This window comes from Mesoplodon densirostris, chromosome 20 (genome assembly GCF_025265405.1).
Source record: "Mesoplodon densirostris isolate mMesDen1 chromosome 20, mMesDen1 primary haplotype, whole genome shotgun sequence".
Taxonomy (NCBI): domain Eukaryota; kingdom Metazoa; phylum Chordata; class Mammalia; order Artiodactyla; family Ziphiidae; genus Mesoplodon; species Mesoplodon densirostris.
The window spans coordinates 9,035,983-9,058,658 of record NC_082680.1 but is presented as its reverse complement, the minus strand read 5'-3'; the positions used below and the strand labels follow the sequence as shown (position 1 = coordinate 9,058,658).

The following is a 22,676-nucleotide window of genomic DNA, read 5'->3' as shown; positions in this document are numbered from 1 at the left end:
GATTACAGCACCACCAAACCAGCTTTACAACAAATGCTACAGAAACTTCTCTAGGTGGGAAACACAAAAGAAGGAAAAGACCCACAAAAACAAACCCAGAACAATTAAGAAAATGGTAATAGGAAAATACATATCGATAATAACCTTCAATGTAAATGGATTAAATGCTCCAACCAAAAGACACAGCCTGAATGGACACAAAACAAGACCCATATATATGCTGTCTACAAGAGACCCACTTCAGACCTAAGGACACATACAGACTGAAGGTGAAGGGATGGAAAAAGATATTCCATGCAAATGGAAATCAAAAGAAAGTTGGAGCAGCAATACTCGTATCAGATAACATATACTTTAAAATAAAGACTATTACAAGATTCTTCCAATCCAAGAACATGGCATATCTCTCCATCTATTTGTATCATCTTTAATTTCTTTCAGAATCAACATTGTGAAAATGACTCTACTACCCAAAGCAATCTACAGATTCAATGCAATCCCTATCAAACTACCACTGGCATTTTTCACAGAACTAGAACAAAAAATTTCACAATTTGTATGGAAACACAAAAGACCCCGAATAGCCAAAGCAATCTTGAGAATGAAAAATGGAGCTGGAAGAATCAGGCTCCCTGACTTCAGACTATACTACAAAGCTACAGTAATCAAGACAGTATGGTACTGGCACAAAAACAGAAATATAGATCAATGGAACAGGACAGAAAGCCCAGAGATAAACCCACACACATATGGTCACCTTATCTTTGATAAAGGAGGTAGGAATGTACAGTGGAGAAAGGACAGCCTCTTCAATAAGTGGTGCTGGGAAAACTGGACAGGTACATGTAAAAGTATGAGATTAGATCACTCCCTAACACCATACACAAAAATAAGCTCAAAATGGGTTAAAGACCTAAATGCAAGGCTAGAAACTATCAAATTCTTAGAGGAAAACATAGGTAGAACCCTCGATGACATAAATCACAGCAAGATCCTTTTTGACCCACTTCCTAGAGAAATGGAAATAAAAACAAAAATAAACAAATGGGATCTAATGAAACTTCAAAGCTTTTGCACAGCAAAGGAAACCATAAACAAGATGAAAAGACAACCCTCAGAATGGGAAAAAATATTTGCAAATGAGGCAACTGACGAAGAATTAATCTCCAAAATTTACAAGCAGCTCATGCAGCTCAATAACAAAAAAACAAACAACCCAATCCAAAAATGGGCAGAAGACCTAAACAGACATTTCTCCAAAGATATACAGACTGCCAACAAACACATGAAAGAATTCTCAACATCATTAATCATTAGAGAAATGCAAATCAAAACTACAATGAGATATCATCTCACACCAGTCAGAATGGCCATCATAAAAAAATCTAGAAACAATAAATACTGGAGAGGGTGTGGAGAAAAGGGAAAACTCTTGCACTGCTGGTGGGAATGTGAATTGGTACAGCCACTATGGAGAACAGTATGGAGGTTCCTTAAAAAACTACAAGTACAACTACCATATGACCCAGCAATCCCACTGCTGGGCATATACTCTGAGAAAAACATAATTCAAAGAGTCATGTACCAAAATGTTTATTGCAGCTCTATTTACAATAGCCCAGAGATGGAAACAACCTAAGTGTCCATCATCGGATGAATGGTTAAAGAAGATGTGGCACATATATACAATGGAATATTACTCAGCCATAAAAAGAAACGAAAATGAGCTATTTGTAATGAGGTGGATGGACCTAGAGTCTGTCATACAGAGTGAAGTAAGTCAGAAAGAGAAAGACAAATACCGTATGTTAACACATATATATGGAATTTTAAAAAAATGTCATGGAGAACCTAGGGGTAAGACAGGAATAAGACACAGACCTACTAGAGAATGGACTTGAGGATACGGGGAGTGGGAAGGGTAAGCTGTGACAAAGTGAGAGAGTGGCATGGGCATATATACACTACCAAATGTAATATAGATAGCTAGTGGGAAGCAGCCCCATAGCACAGGGAGATCAGCTCAGTGCTTTGTGACCACCTAGACGGGTGGGATAGGGAGGGTGGGAGGGTGGGAGACGCAAGAGGGAAGAGATATGGGAACATATGTATATGTATAACTGATTCACTTTGTTATAAAGCAGAAACTAACACACCACTGTAGAGCAATTATACTCCAATAAAACTGTAAAAAAAAAAGACTATTACAAGAGACAAAGAAGGACACTACATAATGATCAACAGATCAATCCAAGAAGAAGATATAACAATTATAAATGTTTATGCACCCAACATAGGAGCACCTCAGTACATAAGGCAAATGCTAAAAACCATGAAAGGAGAAATCGACAGTAACACAATAACAGTAGGGAACTTTAAAACGCCACTTACAGCAATGGACAGATCATCCAAACAGAAAATAAATAAGGAAACACAAGCTTTAAATGACACACAGACCAGATAGATTTAATTACTATTTATAGAACACTCGACCCAAAAGTGGCAGAATACACTTTCTTCTCAAGTGCACATGGAACATTCTCCAGGAAAGATCATATTTTGGGTCACAAATCAAGCCTCGAAAAATTTAAGAAAATTGAAATCGTATCAAGCATCTTTTCTGAACACAACACTATGAGACTGGAAATCAATTACAGGAGAAAAACTGTAAAAAACACAAATACATGGAGGCTAAACAGTGTGCTACTAAATAACCAAGAGATCTCTGAAGAAATCGAAGAAGAAATAAAAAATATATAGAAACAAATGACAACAAAAACACGATGACCCAAAACCTATGGGATGCAGCAAAAGCAGTTCTAAGAGGGAACTTTGCAGCAATTCAATCTCACCTCAAGAAACAAGAAAATCTCAAATAAACAATCTAACCCTACGATTAAAACAACTAGAGAAAGAAGGACAAAGAAAACCCAAAGTCAGTAGAAGGAAAGAAATCATAAAAATCAGACTAGAAATAAATGAAATAGAAATGAAAACAACAATAGCAAAGATCAATAAAACTAAAAGTTGGTTCTTTGAGAAGATAAACCGAATTGATAAACCCTTAGCCAGACTCATCAAGAAAAAAAAGGGAGAGGATGCAAATCAATAAAATTAGAAATGAAAAAGGAGAAATCACAATTGACACCACAGCAATACAAAGGATTATAAGAGATTACTACAAACAACTATATGCCAATAAGATGGACAACCACAAAGAAACAGACAAATTCTTGGAAAGGTACAATTTTCCAAGACTGACCAGGAAGAATCAGAAAATATAAACAGACCTATCATAAGTAATGAAATTGAAACCATAATTTAAAATCTTCCGACAAACAATAGTCCAGGAACAGATGGCTTCACAGGTGAATTCTATCAAACATTTAGAAAAGAGCTAACACAGATGCTTCTCAAACTCTTCCAAAAAATTGCAGAGGGAGAAACACTCCCAAATTCATTCTCTGAAGCCACCATCACCCTGATACCAAAATGAGAAAAAGATACCACAAAAAAGAAAATTACAGACCAATATACCTGATGAACATAGATGCAAAAATCCTGAACAAAAAACTAGCAAACAGAATCCAACAACTCTGTAAAAGGATCATACACCATGATGAAATGGGATTTATCACAGGGATGCAAGGATTCTTCAATATACGCAAATCAATGTGATACACCACATTAACAAATTAAGGAATAAAAACCATATGATCATCTCAGTAGATGCAGAAAAAGCTTTTAACAAAATTCAAAACCCATTTATGATAAAAACTCTCCAGAAAATGGGCAAAGAGAGAAATTACCTCAACATAATGAAGGCCATATATGAGAAGCCTACAGCAAGCATCATACTCAATGGTGAAAAACTGGAAGCATTTCCACTAAGATCAGGAATAAGACAAGGATGTCCACTCTTGCCACTCTTATTCAACATAGTTTTGAAAGTCCTAGCCACGGCAATCAGAGAAGAAAAAGAAATAAAAGGAATCCAAATTGGAAAAGAAGATAAACTGTCACTGTTTGCAGATGACATGATACTATACATAGAAAATCCTAAAGATGCTACCAGAAAACTACTAGTACTAATCAATGAATTTGGTAAGGTTGCAGGATACGAAATTAATGCACAGAAATCTCTGGCACACCTATACACCCACAACAAAAAATCAGAAAGAGAAATTAAGGAAACAATCCCATTTACCATCGCAACAAAGAGAATAAAATACCTGCCTAAGGAGGCTAAAGACTTGTACTCGGAAAACTGTAAAATACTGATGAAAGGAATCATAGATGACGTAAACAGATGGAGAAGTATACCACGTTCTTGGATTGGAAGAATCAATACTGTGAAAATAACCATACTAGCCAAAGCAATCTACACATTCAATGCAATCCCTAACAAACTACCAATGGCATTCTTCACAGAATTAGAACAAAAATTTCACAATTTGTATGAAAACACGAAAGACCATGAATAGCCAAAGCAATCTTGAGAAAGACAACTGGAGTTGAAGGAATCATGCTCCCCAACTTCAAACTACAACACAAAGCTACAGTAATCAAGATAGTATGGTACTGGCATAAAAACAGAAATATAGATCAATGGTACAGGATAGAATGCCCAGAGATAAACCCACACACATATGGTCACCTAATTAACGACAAGGGAGGCAAGAACATACAATGGAGAAAGGACAGACTCTTCAACAAGTGGTGCTGGGAAAACTGGACAGCTACATGTAAAACAATGAAATTAGAACACTCCCTAACACCACACACAAAAATAAACTCAAAATGGATTAAAGACCTAAATGTAAGGCCAGACACTATAAAACTCTTAGAGGAAAACATAGGCAGAACACTCTGACATAAATCACAGCAAGATCCTTTTTGACCCACCTCCTAGAGAAATGCAAATAAAAACAAAAATAAACAAATGGAACCTAATGAAACTTCAAAGCTTTTGCACAGCAAAGGAAACCATAAACAAGACAAAAAGACAACCCTCAGAATGGGAGAAAGTATTTGCAAACAAAGCACCTGACAAAGGATTAATCTCCAAAATATGCAAGCAGCTCATGCAGCTCAATATCAAAACCACAAACAACCCAATTAAAAAAATGGGTAGAGGACCTAAATAGAAATTTCACCAAGGAGGACATACAGACGGCCAAGAGGCACATGAAAAGATACTCAACATCACTTATCATTAGAGGAATGCAAATCAAAACTATAATGGGGTAACACCTCACACCAGTCAGAATGGCCATCATCAAAAAATCTACAAACAAATAAATGCTGGAGAGGGTGCTGGAAAAGGAAACCCCCTTGCACTGTTAGTGGGAATGTAAATTGATACAACCACTATGGAAAACAGTATGGAGGTTCCTTAAAAAACTAAAAATAGAACTACCATATGACCCAACAATCCCACTACTAGGCATATACCCTGAGAAAACCATAATTCAAAAAGAGACATGTACCACAATGTTCACTGGAGCTCTATTTACAATAGCCAGGAGATGGAAGCAACCTAAGTGTCCATCGACAGATGAATGCATAAAGAAGATGTGGCAAATATATACAATGGAATATTACACAGCCATAAAAAGAAATGAAATTGAGTTATTTGTAGTGAGGTGGATGGACCTAGAGTCTGTCATATAGAGTGAAGTAAGTCAGAAAGAGAAAAACAAATACCACATTCTAAAGCATACATATGGAATCTAAAAAAAAAAAAATGGTACTGATGAACCTAGTTGCAGGGCAGGAATAAAGATGTAGGCATAGAGAATGGACTTGAGGACATGGGGTGGGAGGGTGAAGCTGGGGTGAAGCGAGAGTAGCACTGACATATATACACTACCGAATGTAAAATAGTTAGCTAGTGGGAAGCAGCAGCATAGCACAGGGGGATTAGCTCGATGCTTTGCAATGACCTAGAGGGGTGGGATAGGGAGGATGGGAGGGAGGCTCAAGAAGGAAGGGATATGGGGACATGTGTATGCATATGGCTGATTCACTTTGGTGTACAACAGAAACTAACACAGTATTGTGAAGCAATTACACTCCCATAAAGATCTATTTTAAAAAATCATTGTTATGTATCTCTGATGATTTAAACTAAGGCTATCCCATTTTGCAGTCAAGACAGCAGAGTAAGTAAGGGAAACAAAATTGTCCATTTTAAACCTAAAACTTTATGGCTAAACCAGAAATAAGAGGTTAAGAATTTTGAAAAAAATAAATAAGAATTTATAAAATATGTTTCTTTTGTTCTTTATCAGTTGCATTAAGCTTTACTTCCATAATTTAAATTCCCTTATATCACGATTTGTACAGCTCATTTGAATCCCCATGAAAATGTCTAATCAATTGTGGGATTATGAATGAGAACATTTTATCAGTTTCTTTGCCTTCTAAATACAGGTCACATAAACTGCCAAGATTTAGGATTTAGGATTGTAAACCTAAACAGCCTGCAGGCTGTAAGCAGGCCATGGGGTTCTGGTCAATGGGGCTCGCTCCACTTCTATTTAAGGCAGCCACCAGTCAACTGTTCCTGTAGATATCATGCATGGCAGCAGGCCAGGTATTGCCAAGCCTTCCTGCTTTTAAAAGAAACTAGAATCTATGTTCTTTACATGGAAGTCCACTAGCTAAAAAGGAGATACGTTCTGCAAAAGACCCTTTGAAGAGGATGAAAAGATAATCTACAGACAGACAGAAAATATTTAAAAACCATATGTCCAACAAAAGATTAGCATCTAGACTATATAACAAATGCTCAAAACTCGACAGGAAAAAAATATATATATATACAGAAAATGGGCAAAATATGTAAACTAACAGTTCACTGGAGAAGATATACAAATAGCAAATGAACACATAAAACGATTTTTAACATCATTAGCCATTATGGAAATGCAACTTAAGACCATAATGAGATATCACCAGCTATTTATCAGAATGGCTTTTTTTTTTTAAGTCTTAACACCAAATGCTGGAAAGGATGCTGAGAAATTGCATCACATGTACATTGTTTGTGGGAACGTAAGGTGGTACAGCCACTCCGTAAATCTGTTTGGCAGTTTCTTATAAAACTAGATATGCAATTGTCAAATGATCCACCAGTTACTCTCCCAGGCCTTTATCCAAGAGAAATGAAAACCCATGTTCATGGAAAACCATTCATAGCACAAAGTTGATAGCAGTTTTGTTCTTAAGAGCCACAGACTGGAAACAAAACCAGTATCTTTCAACAGACCAATGGCTGAACAGTGATACATCCTGCCTTGGAAAACTCCATGGCAATGAAAAGGAACCAACTACTGATACACACAACCACTTGGATGGTTCACAAAGGAGTTGTGCTGAGGGAAAAAGCCAATCACCAAAGGTTACGCAGGGTAAGATTCCATGTATATGATATTCTTGAAATAACGAGCTTATAGAGTGGAGAAGAGCTGCGTGCTTGCCCGGTGGAGGTGGTGCGACTACCAGGAGGGCAGCACAGGGAGACCTGTGGTGATGGGGCTGCTCTGTGTCTTGATTGTGGTGGTGGTTTTAAGAATCCACACAGGTGATACAATTGTGTAGAACTACACATATGCACACACACACACAAGAACGTGTAAAATTGGTGAAATACTGAAAAACTCTGTGGACTGTCCCAAAGCCACTTTTCCGGTTTTGAGATTATGCTATAGTTAGAGAAATCGGGTGAAGGCCCAAGACCTCCTTGTAGATTTTACAGTTTCCTGAAAATCTATGATAATTTCAAAATAAAGGGGTATTTTTTATTCTTGGTAAAAAGAGAAATTGCCAACTAAGTAAAAACCTTTGAAAGACAATGTAGAGGATACGTGACAGGTGTGCCAGTCTTTACAGGGTCACCTGTGATGCAGGTAGGTGTGAGTTCACCACCCTCTCACCTGAATCGGAATGCTTCAAACAGCATCTTGTCGATGAGACTTCCCCGAAAAACTGGAGGAAGATGGGCATTTCCCTCCTCCCTCAATCTAAACAGACAGGCGGCACCCATGCTTCTTACATTTTCCCTGTTACTGAACACACTAACTACTTCCCTTAAAATCAACATAAATTATCAGCATTATCACTATTTGAGCAACATCAGTTCATTTATCTCTGAATTTCTCCTTCAGTGAGGCAGCTTTATCCATCTGGGCAAACTGATTTCTCCCTGAAAGCTGAAAGTCAAATTCAATTTTACAATTCTGTGATTCTATAAGCACTCCAATGAAAGGACTTAATCTGAAAATATTTTCAGTGTTCTCCTTACACCTTTAAAAATGTGTTTTAGGGCTTCCCTGGTGGCGCAGTGGTTGAGAGTCCGCCTGCCGATGCAGGGGACACGGGTTCATGCCCCGGTCCAGGAAGATCCCACATGCTGCGGAGCAGCTGGGTCCGTGAGCCATGGCCGCTGGGCCTGCGCGTCCGGAGCCTGTGCTCCGCAATGGGAGAGGCCACAACAGTGAGAGGCCCACGTACCGCAAAAAAAAAATGTGTTTTAAATAAAACGATGAGGCTTAAGAGATGTGTATCTTTTCTGAATTCCCCTTGATGTTCTGAGTATTCCTTGATTTTTAACTCCCAACTCTCCTATCTATCTTTATATCAGGACTAATTAATTTAACTGGCCGACTTAGCTTCCTTGTGTATAGAATGGAGGGCTTTAATTCATAAAGGAGCTACCATGATTAATTAGCTTAATCCTTAGAGCTTCTGATTGACGTTACTCACTAGCAAACATTTGACCATATAAGATAATCAAATTACAACGAAATAGCAAGTCCTTCTTCTAACTACTACTGGAATTATGTACCTGTACCAACACACAAACACCAATAGTCCCACAATTCTCTAGTTTCAGAGTTGTTTTCACCCAATTATATGGGAAGATTAAGTTATTTTATAAAATTTGATAAAAATGTGTGTGATATGTTGGGCTTCTAAAAAATAAGTGATGGAAATGCTGCTGTACACTGTTCTTTCAAGTCTACCATAATCTGCAGGTTGTCTTCTGTTCACTGTTTGTAATAAAGGAAGGCATTCTCCAGTCGTTTTGCAAAGTGAGTGTGTCCCTTCAGTTAATCAACTATGCTCTAGAACTGTATGCTGAACCCATTTAAAAAGGATTTTATTTCCTACTAGGGTTACAGTACAATTGAACCATCTATAATCCAATCAAGCTATATCTTGTTTCACATATTTTAATAATCCTTTTTTTCTAGTTACTTAAGAAATTTTATCTGTAAATGGCATGATAAATCACTGATGCACCACCTAGCCTTGCTTCTAGTTACCAATGATGCCATTCTTCCCAATGTATCTAGACAGCAGTTCCCTTCCCAGCAAGATTTTCCAAGGCATTTTAAAAGATATTTTAGCTCCTGCAGGAGCTAAAGACCTATTTAGAAACTGCAAGCATAATTTATTTACCTGATTTATGAAGCAATTTGTACAATCTACTATATTCATGCTAGATGGGAATGGATCTTTGTTAAGAAAACAAGGATCTTTAACAATTGCAAAATTTCATATTGCTACATTTTATGACGGAACAAAGCAGATTGGGGCAATTATCACTAGTGTTTTACTAAACCTTGATACAACTGTTAGAGGTTAATGGGGCTATATTTTTTCCACTGTCTAAGTCTGCTCTAAAGCAAGATCTAGAGCACTTAGTGCCAGAAATCCAGCACAGATAATAGCAGACACGCCTTTTCCTGCAGCAGTTTTACAAATCACTCTAGTCTACTACCATTCAAATAAATCATCCATTAATAATAGAGCAATAAAGTCCTCTAAAAACAAAACCTGATGATGGGTGGCATTTCCAGCAATTTAGTAACAACCTTAGTGACTATAACAGTATTAATATGAAACAAAATGTGGTGGTTTTTTTGGTAACCGGGTAAAGCAAATCCTGTTAATTTTTGAAGATTATTCAAGTGGGGATTCATGAAACCACAATATATCCAGTTACCTGGGAAAGTATGGTGTGATGAAAATGCCAGTTGGAAATTATTTCTGGAATAAAATTTCAGAGGTGGAAACCACACAAAGCATCATCGATGGCTGATGAGATTAAGGGACATGGCATGACTTTTGTTCCCTGGATAGCCTGTCTTAGAAGCCTTATTAATGGAGTCACTCAAGTTTCTTAATAGCCTCCCTCCATTCTCCTTCCCTCATCCCATCTCCCTCACATCCACAGCCCTCTTCAAGCACCAAATCTGGGGTAGCACTTGGAGAATTGCAGGGCTGGCTTTCATTGCAGTTCTTCAAATGCCCTTTCTAAAAGCCAGCCATGTCCTAGTCATCACTTCAGTAACAAATGGACTCATCCAGCAGTGGTAGAGAGGAAAATTAGTGTATTGTAGAATATTTTCTGACCTCCTAGAGCACAGAATCTAGATTGACAATGAGATTTTATTGCCAAATGCCGTCACCTTGTGACAGAAATTTGAAAAAGATTAATTTCTCATGGTTTTAACGTTTCTTTCCATGCAGTGGGCATAATGATTCTAAGACTGTAGTACTTTATTGTAGTCGACCAGTTATTTAATTATTTGTGCCTTGTTCATATACTACATATAATTTTGATAATAAGCATGATTTTCTCTTAACCACTGCCAAGTACATGTCTATAAATGAGAGGTTCAAGGAATTCAGTCATTGACGAGGTGTAATATAGAAAGCACGGTGTTTTGGCTTGCAAAGGACCTAATTTAATGTTGCTTTACATCTTCCCTGTGGATTCTGACTTTTTATGGGTTGATCTACTACTATTTTGAAAGCTAATAAATTTCTATTTTTACTCAATGCTCAGTAAGGGTTGCTACCTTTATTGCAGCACTCATCTGATAAATATTTACATAACCTGAAATACCAGTAGACTGTAATTTCCTCTAGGGAAGGAACATATTTTGAACATCTCCATGACAGCTGTCTGTCTTTCCTCAATGTGTGACTGGTGAATGCATGATTAAGATGTGAAATACAGAGACCTAACTGAAGAAAAGTATGACATCACTTTGTCACACTTCTTCAGGCCACCACATAACTAACAAACTCAGTCGTTCAATGGATAAATGTTTATTGAGCAACTGCTGTGTGCCTGAGACTCTGCTGAGTCCTTGGTAGATATCACTGAAGAGGGCAGACAGAAATATCTACCTTCAAAGAGACTGTATTCTAGTGGGGGGAGTGGAAGAGACAGGAAGTAAATATGAATATATATATATATATATATATATATATACACTTAATATATTATTTACACATTATATAATACATTATATGACATAATATGTATTATGTTATACAATATATTATATTGAATATATACATCATACATCACATAATAGTATAGAATGCACACCTTATGTATACTATATTACACATAATGTTCCCCATACACACCCCCACACATTCATATAAATGCACACACTAATATGCACACATACATACAAAAATAAGCATGATACACATGATACACTATGATATGTGATACAGAGGAAAGCAGAACAGGTAACAAGAGGGGGTAAAGTGATGTATGGGCAAGGCGTGTGAAAGTTAGCTAGGGTGACCAGTGAGAGCCTACGGAGAAGGGAATTTTTGAGAAATGATCTGAAGGGAGGGAGGATGACTGGGGAGACCATTTCAGACAGGAAATAGAGGAGAAAAGACTGGGGTGGGAGTGTGTCTGAGATCCTTAAGAAACAGCCCCAAAGCTAGTGGACAAGGGCCAGAGGGAGAGGGGATGGGGTGGGGAGGTAAGGAGGTCCTGTAGGTCTCTGTAAGGAATGTGGGTTCATTTTGGTTGTGACGGGACGGCGCTGAAGTGTTTTGAGCAGAAGAATGATGTGATTCTACGGATATTCCCTCCTGATCCCTCTGGATGAGGTATGGAGATATCGACTGCAGGGAAACAGGCAGAGACAGGGAGACGGGGTGAGGCTGATGCAGTAACACACCTAAGGACATTGGTGGTTTGGAGGTGAAGAGAAGTGGTCGGCTTCTGACACACGCTGGGAGGCAGCAGGCTGGCTGGTGTCTGGGGGCGGGGGTGGCGCCAGGCTCTAGGTCCCTAACAGGAAAAGCAATGGCCTTTTTCTGAGATGGGAAAGAGATGCCTATCACACGTGGGCATGAAAATCTCGGGTGGGCAGGTGGATATAACAGTCTGGAAATCTAGAGAGAAGCCTGGGGTCATTAACCAGACATGCCTCTTTCCACTCTGGGAGTGGATCACACTGAAACTACTTTCCAAATGATGAAAATTATTGGGATGGCTTGCCTTTTCTTTCTCTCTCATTTTGCCCCTATTAATAAAGATTAATGGTTTCCTTTTTCCTTTTCCTTAACTTCCACTAATCCCTGTTTATGGAGAAAGGATTGAAAGGAGAGACTTTTCCTGGGCTGAGCCATTTTTGGCTGACAGGAAGGGAAGAAATTATGCAAGACATAAGATTAACCTTTTTTTCTCCCTCTTAGCACACTGGAATATAAGTGAAAAGAGAATATTACATACTAGTATATTCCATTTGCTCTTAAATTATCTCAAACATAAGAAAACAACGACTATGAATGCAGCAATTTTAGTGACAAGTGGATAATACAGTATGACCCAGCACAGATGGGAAAGTCACTTATTATGGCATATTTTAAAAAGTGGATTAATGAGTCACACCATGTTAAAAAGATAAATCAAACATTGTATCATTAGGATTGCATCTGTAACTCTTTAAAGTCGTTAAGGTATCATTTTGCACTGTTGTCCAGAACGTGGAACTACAAAAGTTTTAAAATGTGCCCTTCCAAATAATTATGTCCAAGACAAAAGAAAAACCAGAGAAAAATGGAACTATTGTTATTATAAAAGACAATATTTGATCAATTGCTTTTCATTAACAGGGCTTCACGTATTTTTTAAAGGTAGGAAAAAATTCACGTATTGGAAAAAAAGGCAATGAAAGGCATGGTTTACAGTCAAAAGTAGAAGAATCTTAGGGTCATTTATTTCATAATGGTCTGTTGTTGTTTTTTCCCAAGGGTTTATAAGGCAATGCATTATACTTTTCCATTTTTCCACAATGTTTAACTTGGCTTTACATTAAATAATGACTCTGAACCCAATGTCCTATCTTGCTTGGGCATAAACAGTTGTAACTGCAAATGCTTAATACACCACTGTGCCATCAATTTATCTGAGTGAGTTACAACATATCAATATTGAATTTGTAAAGCCATTGGTCTTTAATTTTACATGGGGAGAACAATCTCTAGCTGGAAAATAACTTCCAAGGTTTTTGCTTGCCCTTCTCCCTACAGATTTATATATTTTGGAGTTAGAAGGGCAGTAATGGATTACCTACCCTCCTGACTCTCATACTTAGGTTGCTAACATTGTATTCTGTGGAGGAGAATGTCAAGAAGAGGAAGAAAGTCATCTACAGTTACCACCATTTAAAAAGGGTGGCAATTTAACAATCCTATGTTACGAGAGGCTCCAATCCCAGAATAAAGAGAAGCCTTCCATCACTCAGTGATGAAAGAAAGATGGGGGGGGTGTTGACTGAATTTATTCCAGGTGCCCTTCCTGCTGTACGTTGCCCAATTATGCTTCAATCCTTTAAAGCTTTAAATAATGAGAAATTTAGAGTATTATGCAGAATTAATACCTTAATTATCTTTGGGCTTTCCTGAAAACATCATTAATCAGTAATGAATGAGACTGATGAAAAAACCAAACTTGTAAGTCATTTCATTCTAAGAATTAACGTAGGAAATCACCCTCACTGTATAGATGAGTTGAAATATCTCCACAGCCTTTGACATCACTCCACCCTATGTGGTTAAGTTGATGCATGTTAAGGACTAAAGAGAACTGCTAAGGCTTAACTGGTAACATGAAGTCAGGGCAGGATGGAGGAACTGACTGAGTGATTCCAGGGCAAAATTCACAAAGGATTCATCAGATTCCACTGAGAGGAGTAAAAGAGAAAATCTGTAGGGCTTTTGCTCCACAATAATGGATATTTTTCCTTCCTTCATTTATTTAATCAGTAAATACTTGCTAAGTGCTGGCTAGCCTGGGCTATCAGAGGATGAGGAGGTGTGTAATTCAGTGTGGGTGTCAGACAAGAAGCACTTCCCAGAGGAGAGCTCAGCTCCCAAGCGGCTCATTGTGGACCAAACGTATAAAATCAAAGCACATCTAGGGAGAAAATGGGGAGACATGCTGAGAATAGGCTGGAATCCGGGACTGTGGGATACAGGCACCACCTATCCTTCAAATAGAACAATGAAGAGCTTGTTTTTAATCTATGTACCAGCTACTGTATATCGGTATAAACTTTTTTAATGTACTAGTCACAAAACCCTTTCTTTCCCCGGTTATAACACACGATACAGGTTCCCTCGATGCAGCACTGGAATGGCCTCACTGCTGTGATCCTAGCAGTCTTCCGTCACTAAACTACAAGCTCCTTCTGGTGGTCTGTGAAACCCTGCCCTCCCCCTGTCCAGGGCCTCCAGCTCTTTCCCAGCACTTCCTAGATTCCCTCCTGATGCTCAGGGGACTGTCAGGAGGACTTCGCCAGGCTTGCGCCTGAAACTGCAGGAAGGCATGGCTCCTTGCCTGGTCTAGTGCTTTGTTTTTAACCATCTGGATCTTTGGGTAGAGTTTGCCCTCAGTGGTTCACCAAAATCTTGACCGCTTTCCATCACCTTAAACAGGGTCTGAACAGGAAATAAATGCCACCCTCGAGGAGAGTAATGTACACCAGTATTCCTTACAAAGGGTCTGCTTGTACCCGAGTACACCTAGAGATGCCACCAGGGGTAGTGTAGACACTTGGAACAAGGTAACAGTCAAGCTCTTATCACCCCCTGGGCTGGAAGCAACAGGGGAGAAAATGAGCCTTGAAAGCCAGAGGGAAAGCCCACTGTAGGGTGAACCCCTGTGAGAGGAGCTGTGACCTCTGGCCTCTGCACCTTCAAGCACAGCCAGCTTGAGCGGATTTTGCAAGAGTGATAAATACCCAGACCTCACAGTCATGCTTCCCTCCAATCGTCTGCTGGGGCTTCTTACTGGCAGAACACAATCCACAACCACAAGAGGACAGTTGTTTTTTTTAGTTTCCACATATAAGTGATATCATATGATATTTGTCTTTCTCTGTCTGGCTTACTTCATGTAGTATGATAACCTCCAGGTCCAACCATGCTGCTGCATATGGCGTTATTTCATTCTTTTTAACAACCCAGTAATATTCCATTGTATATATATGTAACACATCTTCTTTATCCATCCACCTGTCAACAGACATTTAGGTTGCCTCCATGTCTTGGCTATTGTAAACAGCGATGGGGAGGGATAGATTGAGAGTTTGGGATTGACACATACACACTATTATATTTAAAATAGATAAACAACCAGGACCTACTGTATATCACAGGGAACTTGGCTCAATACTCTGTAATAACCTCAATGGGAAAAGAATTTGAAAAAGAATAGATACATGTATACATATAACTTAATCACTTTGTTGCACACCCGAAACTAACACAACATTGCTAATCAACTATACGCCAATATAAAATAAAAATTTTTTTAAAAAGAGGACAGTTGCTACTGTCATCCATTCCTGTCAGGCTGTAATTAAATAAGCTCCTCACTGGTGCTTGGTAGCAGACACAGTCTTAGATTAGGGGATAAAGGGATAATTACACAGCCTTTGCTGTCACATTTCGTACTCTGTGAGGCATCTCAGGAAGAAGACTCATAAATAAAAAATGTCTATATACAATGAAAACTACCAAAATAGAGATCCACACAAGTGAGGTGGGACGACAGCTAACTGTGGCTGTCAGACCCTACACTAAGCATTTTTTGAGTATTTTGTTATATCCTTTTCCAAACCCTCAGGTGGAGGAACTGAGGTTCAGGGCAGTTACGTACCCTGTGTCAGAGAGGCCTGTATGCTTGAATTTAACCTGGAGAACAGCAGAGGCTGTGGTCTCCAAGAGAAACCCAGCTTTCAGGGTAAACCAGAAATACAGAGACTACAGTTTATTGAATGGCGTGAAAAATAACGAGGCCAATACCAAAGGCACCATATTTAATATAAATACTGAATGTAAATAAATTAGCTAATCTGTGTATAAATGATTTAATAATAGTGTCAGTAACTGACACGTCTGCAGCAAGTGTCACCACATGTATAAAATATATGCATCACCTTCATGTTCCCTCTCACACCCCATCAAAACGGTAAGGGGTTCATCACTTCCTAGGTGAAGGCTGTGTCCTGGGTGAGGCTTCAGGGGCCTGTGTTCTGGGCTCACCTCCTATGAGGAACCAAACTATTTCCTAAGATCTTAGGAAAGTAAGATCCCAGCCGTTTAGATCCTTGGTTGACCTACTATGAATACAGTCTTTATGTCTCCTGTTTGTGTATGGAAAGTTCCTAACAGGTATGGCTGGTGGAATGCCCACTATATGCTGTATACTGGAACAAGCAGTTTACAAATACCTTGCTTCATCTACTCAAAAAGAATCATTACCATTTTACTTTTATAAATGATAAAACTTGGACTTGAATACGATAAATACTTTTACAACTATTGAATCCTTGTCTCTCTAGCTTCAAAGCCTATGTCCTTTTCTCTATGAAGCACTTAATTTAGTTTCCTCAGCCACATCTTCTGCATAAATAACATTTTACTATTTATTACGTTGCTGATCTTAGAAGGCATTCCTCATTTCCTCTAATGATTAATTTTCAAGTCTAACAAAAAGGTAGTTTAATACTGTTGGGAGAAAGGACAGAACACTTTCTAACACCAATGAGTTATGACTCATTTGTCAATTTGTGTTCAGATAAGGACCCAGACATATTCTTTTCATAAAAAAAACTTCTGGGGCCTCCCTGGTGGCGCAGTGGTTGAGAGTCCGCCTGCCGATGCAGGGGATACGGGTTCGTGCCCCGGTCTGGGAGGATCCCGGCTGGGCCCGTGAGCCATGGCCGCTGGGCCTGCGCATCCGGAGCCTGTGCTCCGCAACGGGGGAGGCCACAACAGTGAGAGGCCCGCATACCGCAAAAAGAAAAAAAAAAAAAAAACTTCTGGCTGAATGTTCCACTAGCAGATAAATTTGATGTCTACTTGACTGCTATCAGACCTTATATTGATTTGATGTATGGGTTCACCTGATATGTAGTTCTATGTTACTGTGGATCATTTCTGCAAGGTTTTTAATCCATAAAATATAAATTTCAAAGTAACTATACATACCACATCCCCCATTGTACTGAACATTCCAAACTAATGAAACAAAATATTAAAACTTTATTTTAAAAGAATGACCTCCTTTCTTCCTGTCCTCCAGTAGTTTTGTCCTTCATTATTTGTAAGTCCAGTTTAATTTGAACAATACTGCCCATGATTATCCAAAAAGAGGTACAATGAAAACAGGAAGTGCATTTACAGGTTGATTTGTGTGTATGTGTGAGACCTAAGGGCCTGAATTGCAGTCAGAGACTGAAGGATCCCCCTTGAATAGACTGTGTGTGTCCCCAAAATTCATATCTTGAAGCCCGGACCTCCAAGGTGATGGTATGTGGAGGTGGGTCCTTTGGGAGGTGATAGGTCATGAGGCTAGAGACCTCATGAATGGGATGAGATACCAAAAAGGTGATCTCTCCCTCTCTCCACCTTATGAAGATACAATGAGAAGACAGACTGCTTTGTTAGGAAGTGAGTCCTCATCAGACATTGAATCAACCAGCACCTTGATCTTGGACTTCCCAGCCTCCTGAACTATGAGAAATAAACTTAAATCACCCAGTCTATATTATCTCAAAATGCCTAAGACACACTTGTGTCTGAAGCCTACATCCTAGGGGTCTGGGGTTACCTCTCTGTCCTCCCCAAGTGCCAGAGGATAGGGTCATCATACAGAGTCGATGGACTATCATTACAGAGGCAATCACTAGGAAGCCATAAAATAGGGATATTAAGAAAGCAGAGGTAGGTTAATCTACAATGTGATTTTTAAATGATCATTATTGTTGTCTGTATTTGCTTTTTAGTTTTAATGTGATATTTGTCATGGATAAAACCTCACACACAAGCCCAATATATCACGCAGATAAAAGTAGAGCTGATTGAACTGCGGTTGCTCCAAATGACCTCAAGCATCCCACCTGTACCAACTGCTAGTAGTGGCAAACCAAATAAAATACATAGATCCCAACCACTGGGACTCTTCACCAAGAGAGCAGGTCAGCGGGAACACCACAAGAAGAGGTCACCAGGAATGAATAGAAAAGGTACTCCAAGAGGCTGAAAATTTTAAAAAGAACATGATGCAGGGGGAAGAACCACCCTGGAAATAAACCTACTTCAGAATCTCAATGGAGCCTTCTAACGTGCAGTGAGCAGCACAGACAAACCCATAATGAAACTGTGACAAAATGCAGAGGTTAAGAACACAGGACTGGGGGAGCAATAGGAGGGAACAGCTAACCGTGCCTGGAGAAGCCAGGAAAGGTTCCAATGGTGAGGCTCTAAGACCACCTGGGCTTCTGCATGCAAGGAAGGCGGCAAGGACACTTCTAGCAAAGGCACCCATGACACAGTCTACTGGTCCTTTTGGCTAAATTATGGTGAAGGGTGTTAAGGAAGAGATACCAGAAAAGTAGGTGTCAGGGGACACTTTCATTCATCCAACAGCTATTGGCCGAGTGCCTACTATGTGCTGGGCACATCCAGATAGAACCCTATACATGTGGTCTTCATATTCTGGTTTTCTTTGAAGGGATATAGATGTTGCCTGGAACTATTTTATTCTTTAGTCCACGGATGATCAAGAACATTTTAATAGGAGAATGACAAGACAAGACTCCGGTGCCCCGAAGATCAATCCGGTATGTGTGGTATATACTAGAATGGAAAGAGAAACTGGGATCAAAATACCTGAGAGTGGAACAGCTGTTTAACAGAGAAATCTGGATGGTCCAGTCTCAGTGACTGATGAGGGTAGAGAGCAAAGATGGGTCTGAGATGCATTTAGGAGATAAGATGAATACACAGTGTAGATTCTCTCTTCCGGCAAATATTTTAAAGTAGGAAAGCAGAATGAGATGAAGTGGGAAAGGCAGTTTATAGAATTACCTCTCCGAAACCGCTCCCTCTAATGGACATATCAATCCTCATACAGAAAGAAAGGGGACTTACAGACGGAGTTTTTATGGCTACTGTCCTTGCTGGGAAGCATCTTGACTCCTCTTGACTTCAATTCAATCGCCTTTTTCACTGGAAGAAACAAAAAACCATTATTAGGTATGACTCAGAGAGATATCATAAAATTGCATTTTATCTTCACAGCCTTTCCAGTCATAACTGCTTTCTTACCAACCCCTGGAATATGGGACGCATTCTAAGGGGTGAATGATGCAAAGACAAAGCAAATGAAGTATAAGAGCCTGTGAATAATTAATGCAAGTCTATCAACCAGCAAGATCATATCTTATGACAGCAGTGTCAGAAGCTAAAAATAGTATGTGGTAGGATTACCATCTACGCCCAAAGCTGCTTACCACCAGTGATGGCAAATTCTACAAACCATTATCATTTCGCCAAATGACCCAGAAGACTGCTCTCTCAACTTATGTGCAGTGACTAGAGTTTTCTAAATTTGCTACATACATGAAAAATTTTGAAGAAAAATGAAATTTATTCATTCATTCACTCATCTAGTCATTTAATCACTCGAAGTTTAACAAATATCCATTGATGGGAAGCTAGTAGGAGGAATTGTTCTAAATGTGGATGATTAAATGCAAAGAACACCACTTACAGACCCTCGTAACCTACAGGCAATATTTTGTTTTTTTTTTTTTTGCAGTACGCGGGCCTCTCACTGTTGTGGCCTCTCCCATTGCGGAGCACAGGCTCCGGACGCGCAGGCTCAGCGGCCATGGCTCGCGGGCCTAGCCACTCCGCGCCATGTGGGATCCTCCCGGACCGGGGCACGAACTTGTGTCCCCTGCATTGGCAGGCAGACTCTCAACCACTGCGCCACCAGGGAAGCCCTACAGGCAATATTAAAAATGTATGACATTGGTTTCTAAAGTCACAGTTCTCAGGCTTTAAGTTTCTTGACTTTACTAGGTTCTGCATTAAATGTTTTAAGAAGTTCCACTTTTGTGGTCATTTCTGGGGAAAAAAAGTGGGAAGTCATTTGTGGGAAGAAAATAAATAATAATAGTTTAATTTAAAATTTTGTATTGAATATTAAAATTATCACATCTTTATTAAAATTAAAATATTTTAATTTAAAGATTTCTGATTTACATATTTGCATATGATTTACATATATGGACCTAGAGTAGCATGAAGACCTGGGCTCAAATCTTTGCTCACAACTTGGTAGCTATGTGACCTGTGTAAGTTACTTAACTCAGAGTATGTTAACTTATCTGCAAAAGGAGTGTGATGGTTACTTTTTATGTCTACTTGACTGGGGTCCAAAGTGCCTAGATATCTTGTCAAATGTTTTCCTGGGTGCTTCTGTGAAGGTGGTTTTTGGATGAGATTAAGTTTTAAATCCACAGACAGAGTAGAGCAGATTGCCCCCCCCTCCACATGGGTGGGCCTTATCTAATCAGCTGAAGACCGGAATAGAACACAAAGCTGACACCTTCCTGAGTAGAAGAGAATTCTTCTGGCCTGACTGCCTTCATACTGGGTTATATATTTTTTTCAACTTTATTGCTTTTTTTCCTTCCAATTTTATTGAGATATAATGCACATACAGCACTGCATAAGCTGAAGGTGTATGGCACAATGATTTGACTTACATGTATAATCAAATAATTACCACAATATGTTTAGTAAACATCCATCTCATATTGATACAAAATAAAAGAACAAATTCTTTCTTGTGATGAGAACTCTTAGGATTTATTTTCTTAACTTTCGTATATAACATACAGCAGTGTTAATTATATTTACCAAGTTGTATATTACATCCTTAGCACTTATTTATTTTATAACTGTAAATTTGTACCTTTTGACTGCCTTCAACTAATTCCCCCTCCCTCCACCCCTCGCCCCTGATAACTGCAAATCTCATCTCTTTTCCTATAAGTTTATTTGTTTTTCTTTGTTTGTTTTTTGAAGTATAACTGACCTAAAACACTATGTCAGTTCCTGGTGTACAACACAGTGATTTGATATTTCTGTACATTTCAAAATGGTCAGCACGATAAGTCTAGTTACCATTTGTCACCATACAAAGATGCTACATAATTACTGACTATATTCTCCACACTGTAAATTTCATCCCTGTGACTCACTTATTTTGTAATTGGAAGTTTGTGCCTCCTAATCTCCCTCACCTATTTCTCTCCCCCAACCCCTCTTTTTTGGCAACCACCAGTTTGTTCTCTGTGTCTTTGACAATGTTTCTGTTTCATTACATTTGTTCGTTTGTTTTGTTTTTTTAGATTCACATAAAAGTAAAATCATCCAGTATTTATCTTTGTCTGACTGCCTTCATAGTGGGATATTAATTTTTTTTCCTGCCTTCAGATTCAAATGGAAACATTGGCTTTTCCCAGGTCTTGGTCCTGCCAGCCTTTGAACTAGAACCACACCATTAGTTCTCTGGGTCTCCAGCTTACTGACTCACCCTGAAATCTTGGGACTTCTCAGCCTCCATAATTGTGAAACAATAGGATATATATCATCCTATTGGTTCTGGTTTTCAAAACAGCCCTGACTAATACAATGGGCATGCTGCTATCAAATGCAGGGGAACAGATATGTGTTCCCTGCACTATAATGAATGCACCATATTTAGGAGCAGACCCTGGATGTCGTGGGCTCCATACACAACAGCGTTTGTTGCTATTTTTGGATCACTTGCATTCACATGGCTTCCCCAGAGGAGGGGTTGTCCTTCCATCACTGATGTTACTGGACATTTGTTCCCTCTCCCCGTCCCTTCCCCTGGTCACTGAATTTTCTGACCCTCTGGGTACCATGTATCTGTGGCTCTACCTCTCAAGGCCCTCATCCCACTTCCCATCTGGCCTCTTCATGGTGACATTTGTACACTACCTTATATTTAAGGAGGCATCTTCAAACACACCATGGTATTTAACTCTTTCCACAACCCTCTGAAGTAGGTATTATGAAGATCCTTACTCACACTAGGAAATCAAGGTTCACAGATTTGTTGAGAGGACACAGGGAGTAAGATGTGGGATTTGGATTCAAATCTTCCCACTCAGAACCCAACACCCTTCACTGTATTCTGCCCACTTGACAATGGAAGGTATGGAGGTAGAGACTGTAGGATCCCAACACCTGGAAAGAAGCTGAAAACGCTGAAGAGCTCTGTGCCTGGAATTCAAATCATCGCAGTGACACCAGGGTTAAACTGCCAGGAGAGTCTATTGACTCTGTCATTTCTTTTCTCTCTGCACTAACAAAATAAAAGCTGATTCTCTCCCATTTCCCACCTTCCTCCCAAAAACCAAGCTTTTGAATTCAAAAAAAGAAGCAATTTCCTCACGTTGGTACTGACAATTCCTTTCCTTGTCAAAGGAGGCATTGAAGAAAACCTCCCC

At 39.2% G+C, this 22,676-nt stretch overlaps 1 protein-coding gene across 1 annotated transcript in view; it reads right to left on the bottom strand.

The window, feature by feature from the left end:
- CSMD1 (CUB and Sushi multiple domains 1) overlaps nt 1-22,676 on the bottom strand; it is a 1,461,432-nt gene that overhangs the window by 560,031 nt on the left and 878,725 nt on the right. Inside the window, exon 9 of the mRNA XM_060085850.1 lies at nt 19,276-19,353. Within this exon, the coding sequence (XP_059941833.1) occupies nt 19,276-19,353 (78 nt within the window). The remainder of the gene's footprint in view (nt 1-19,275; nt 19,354-22,676) is intronic.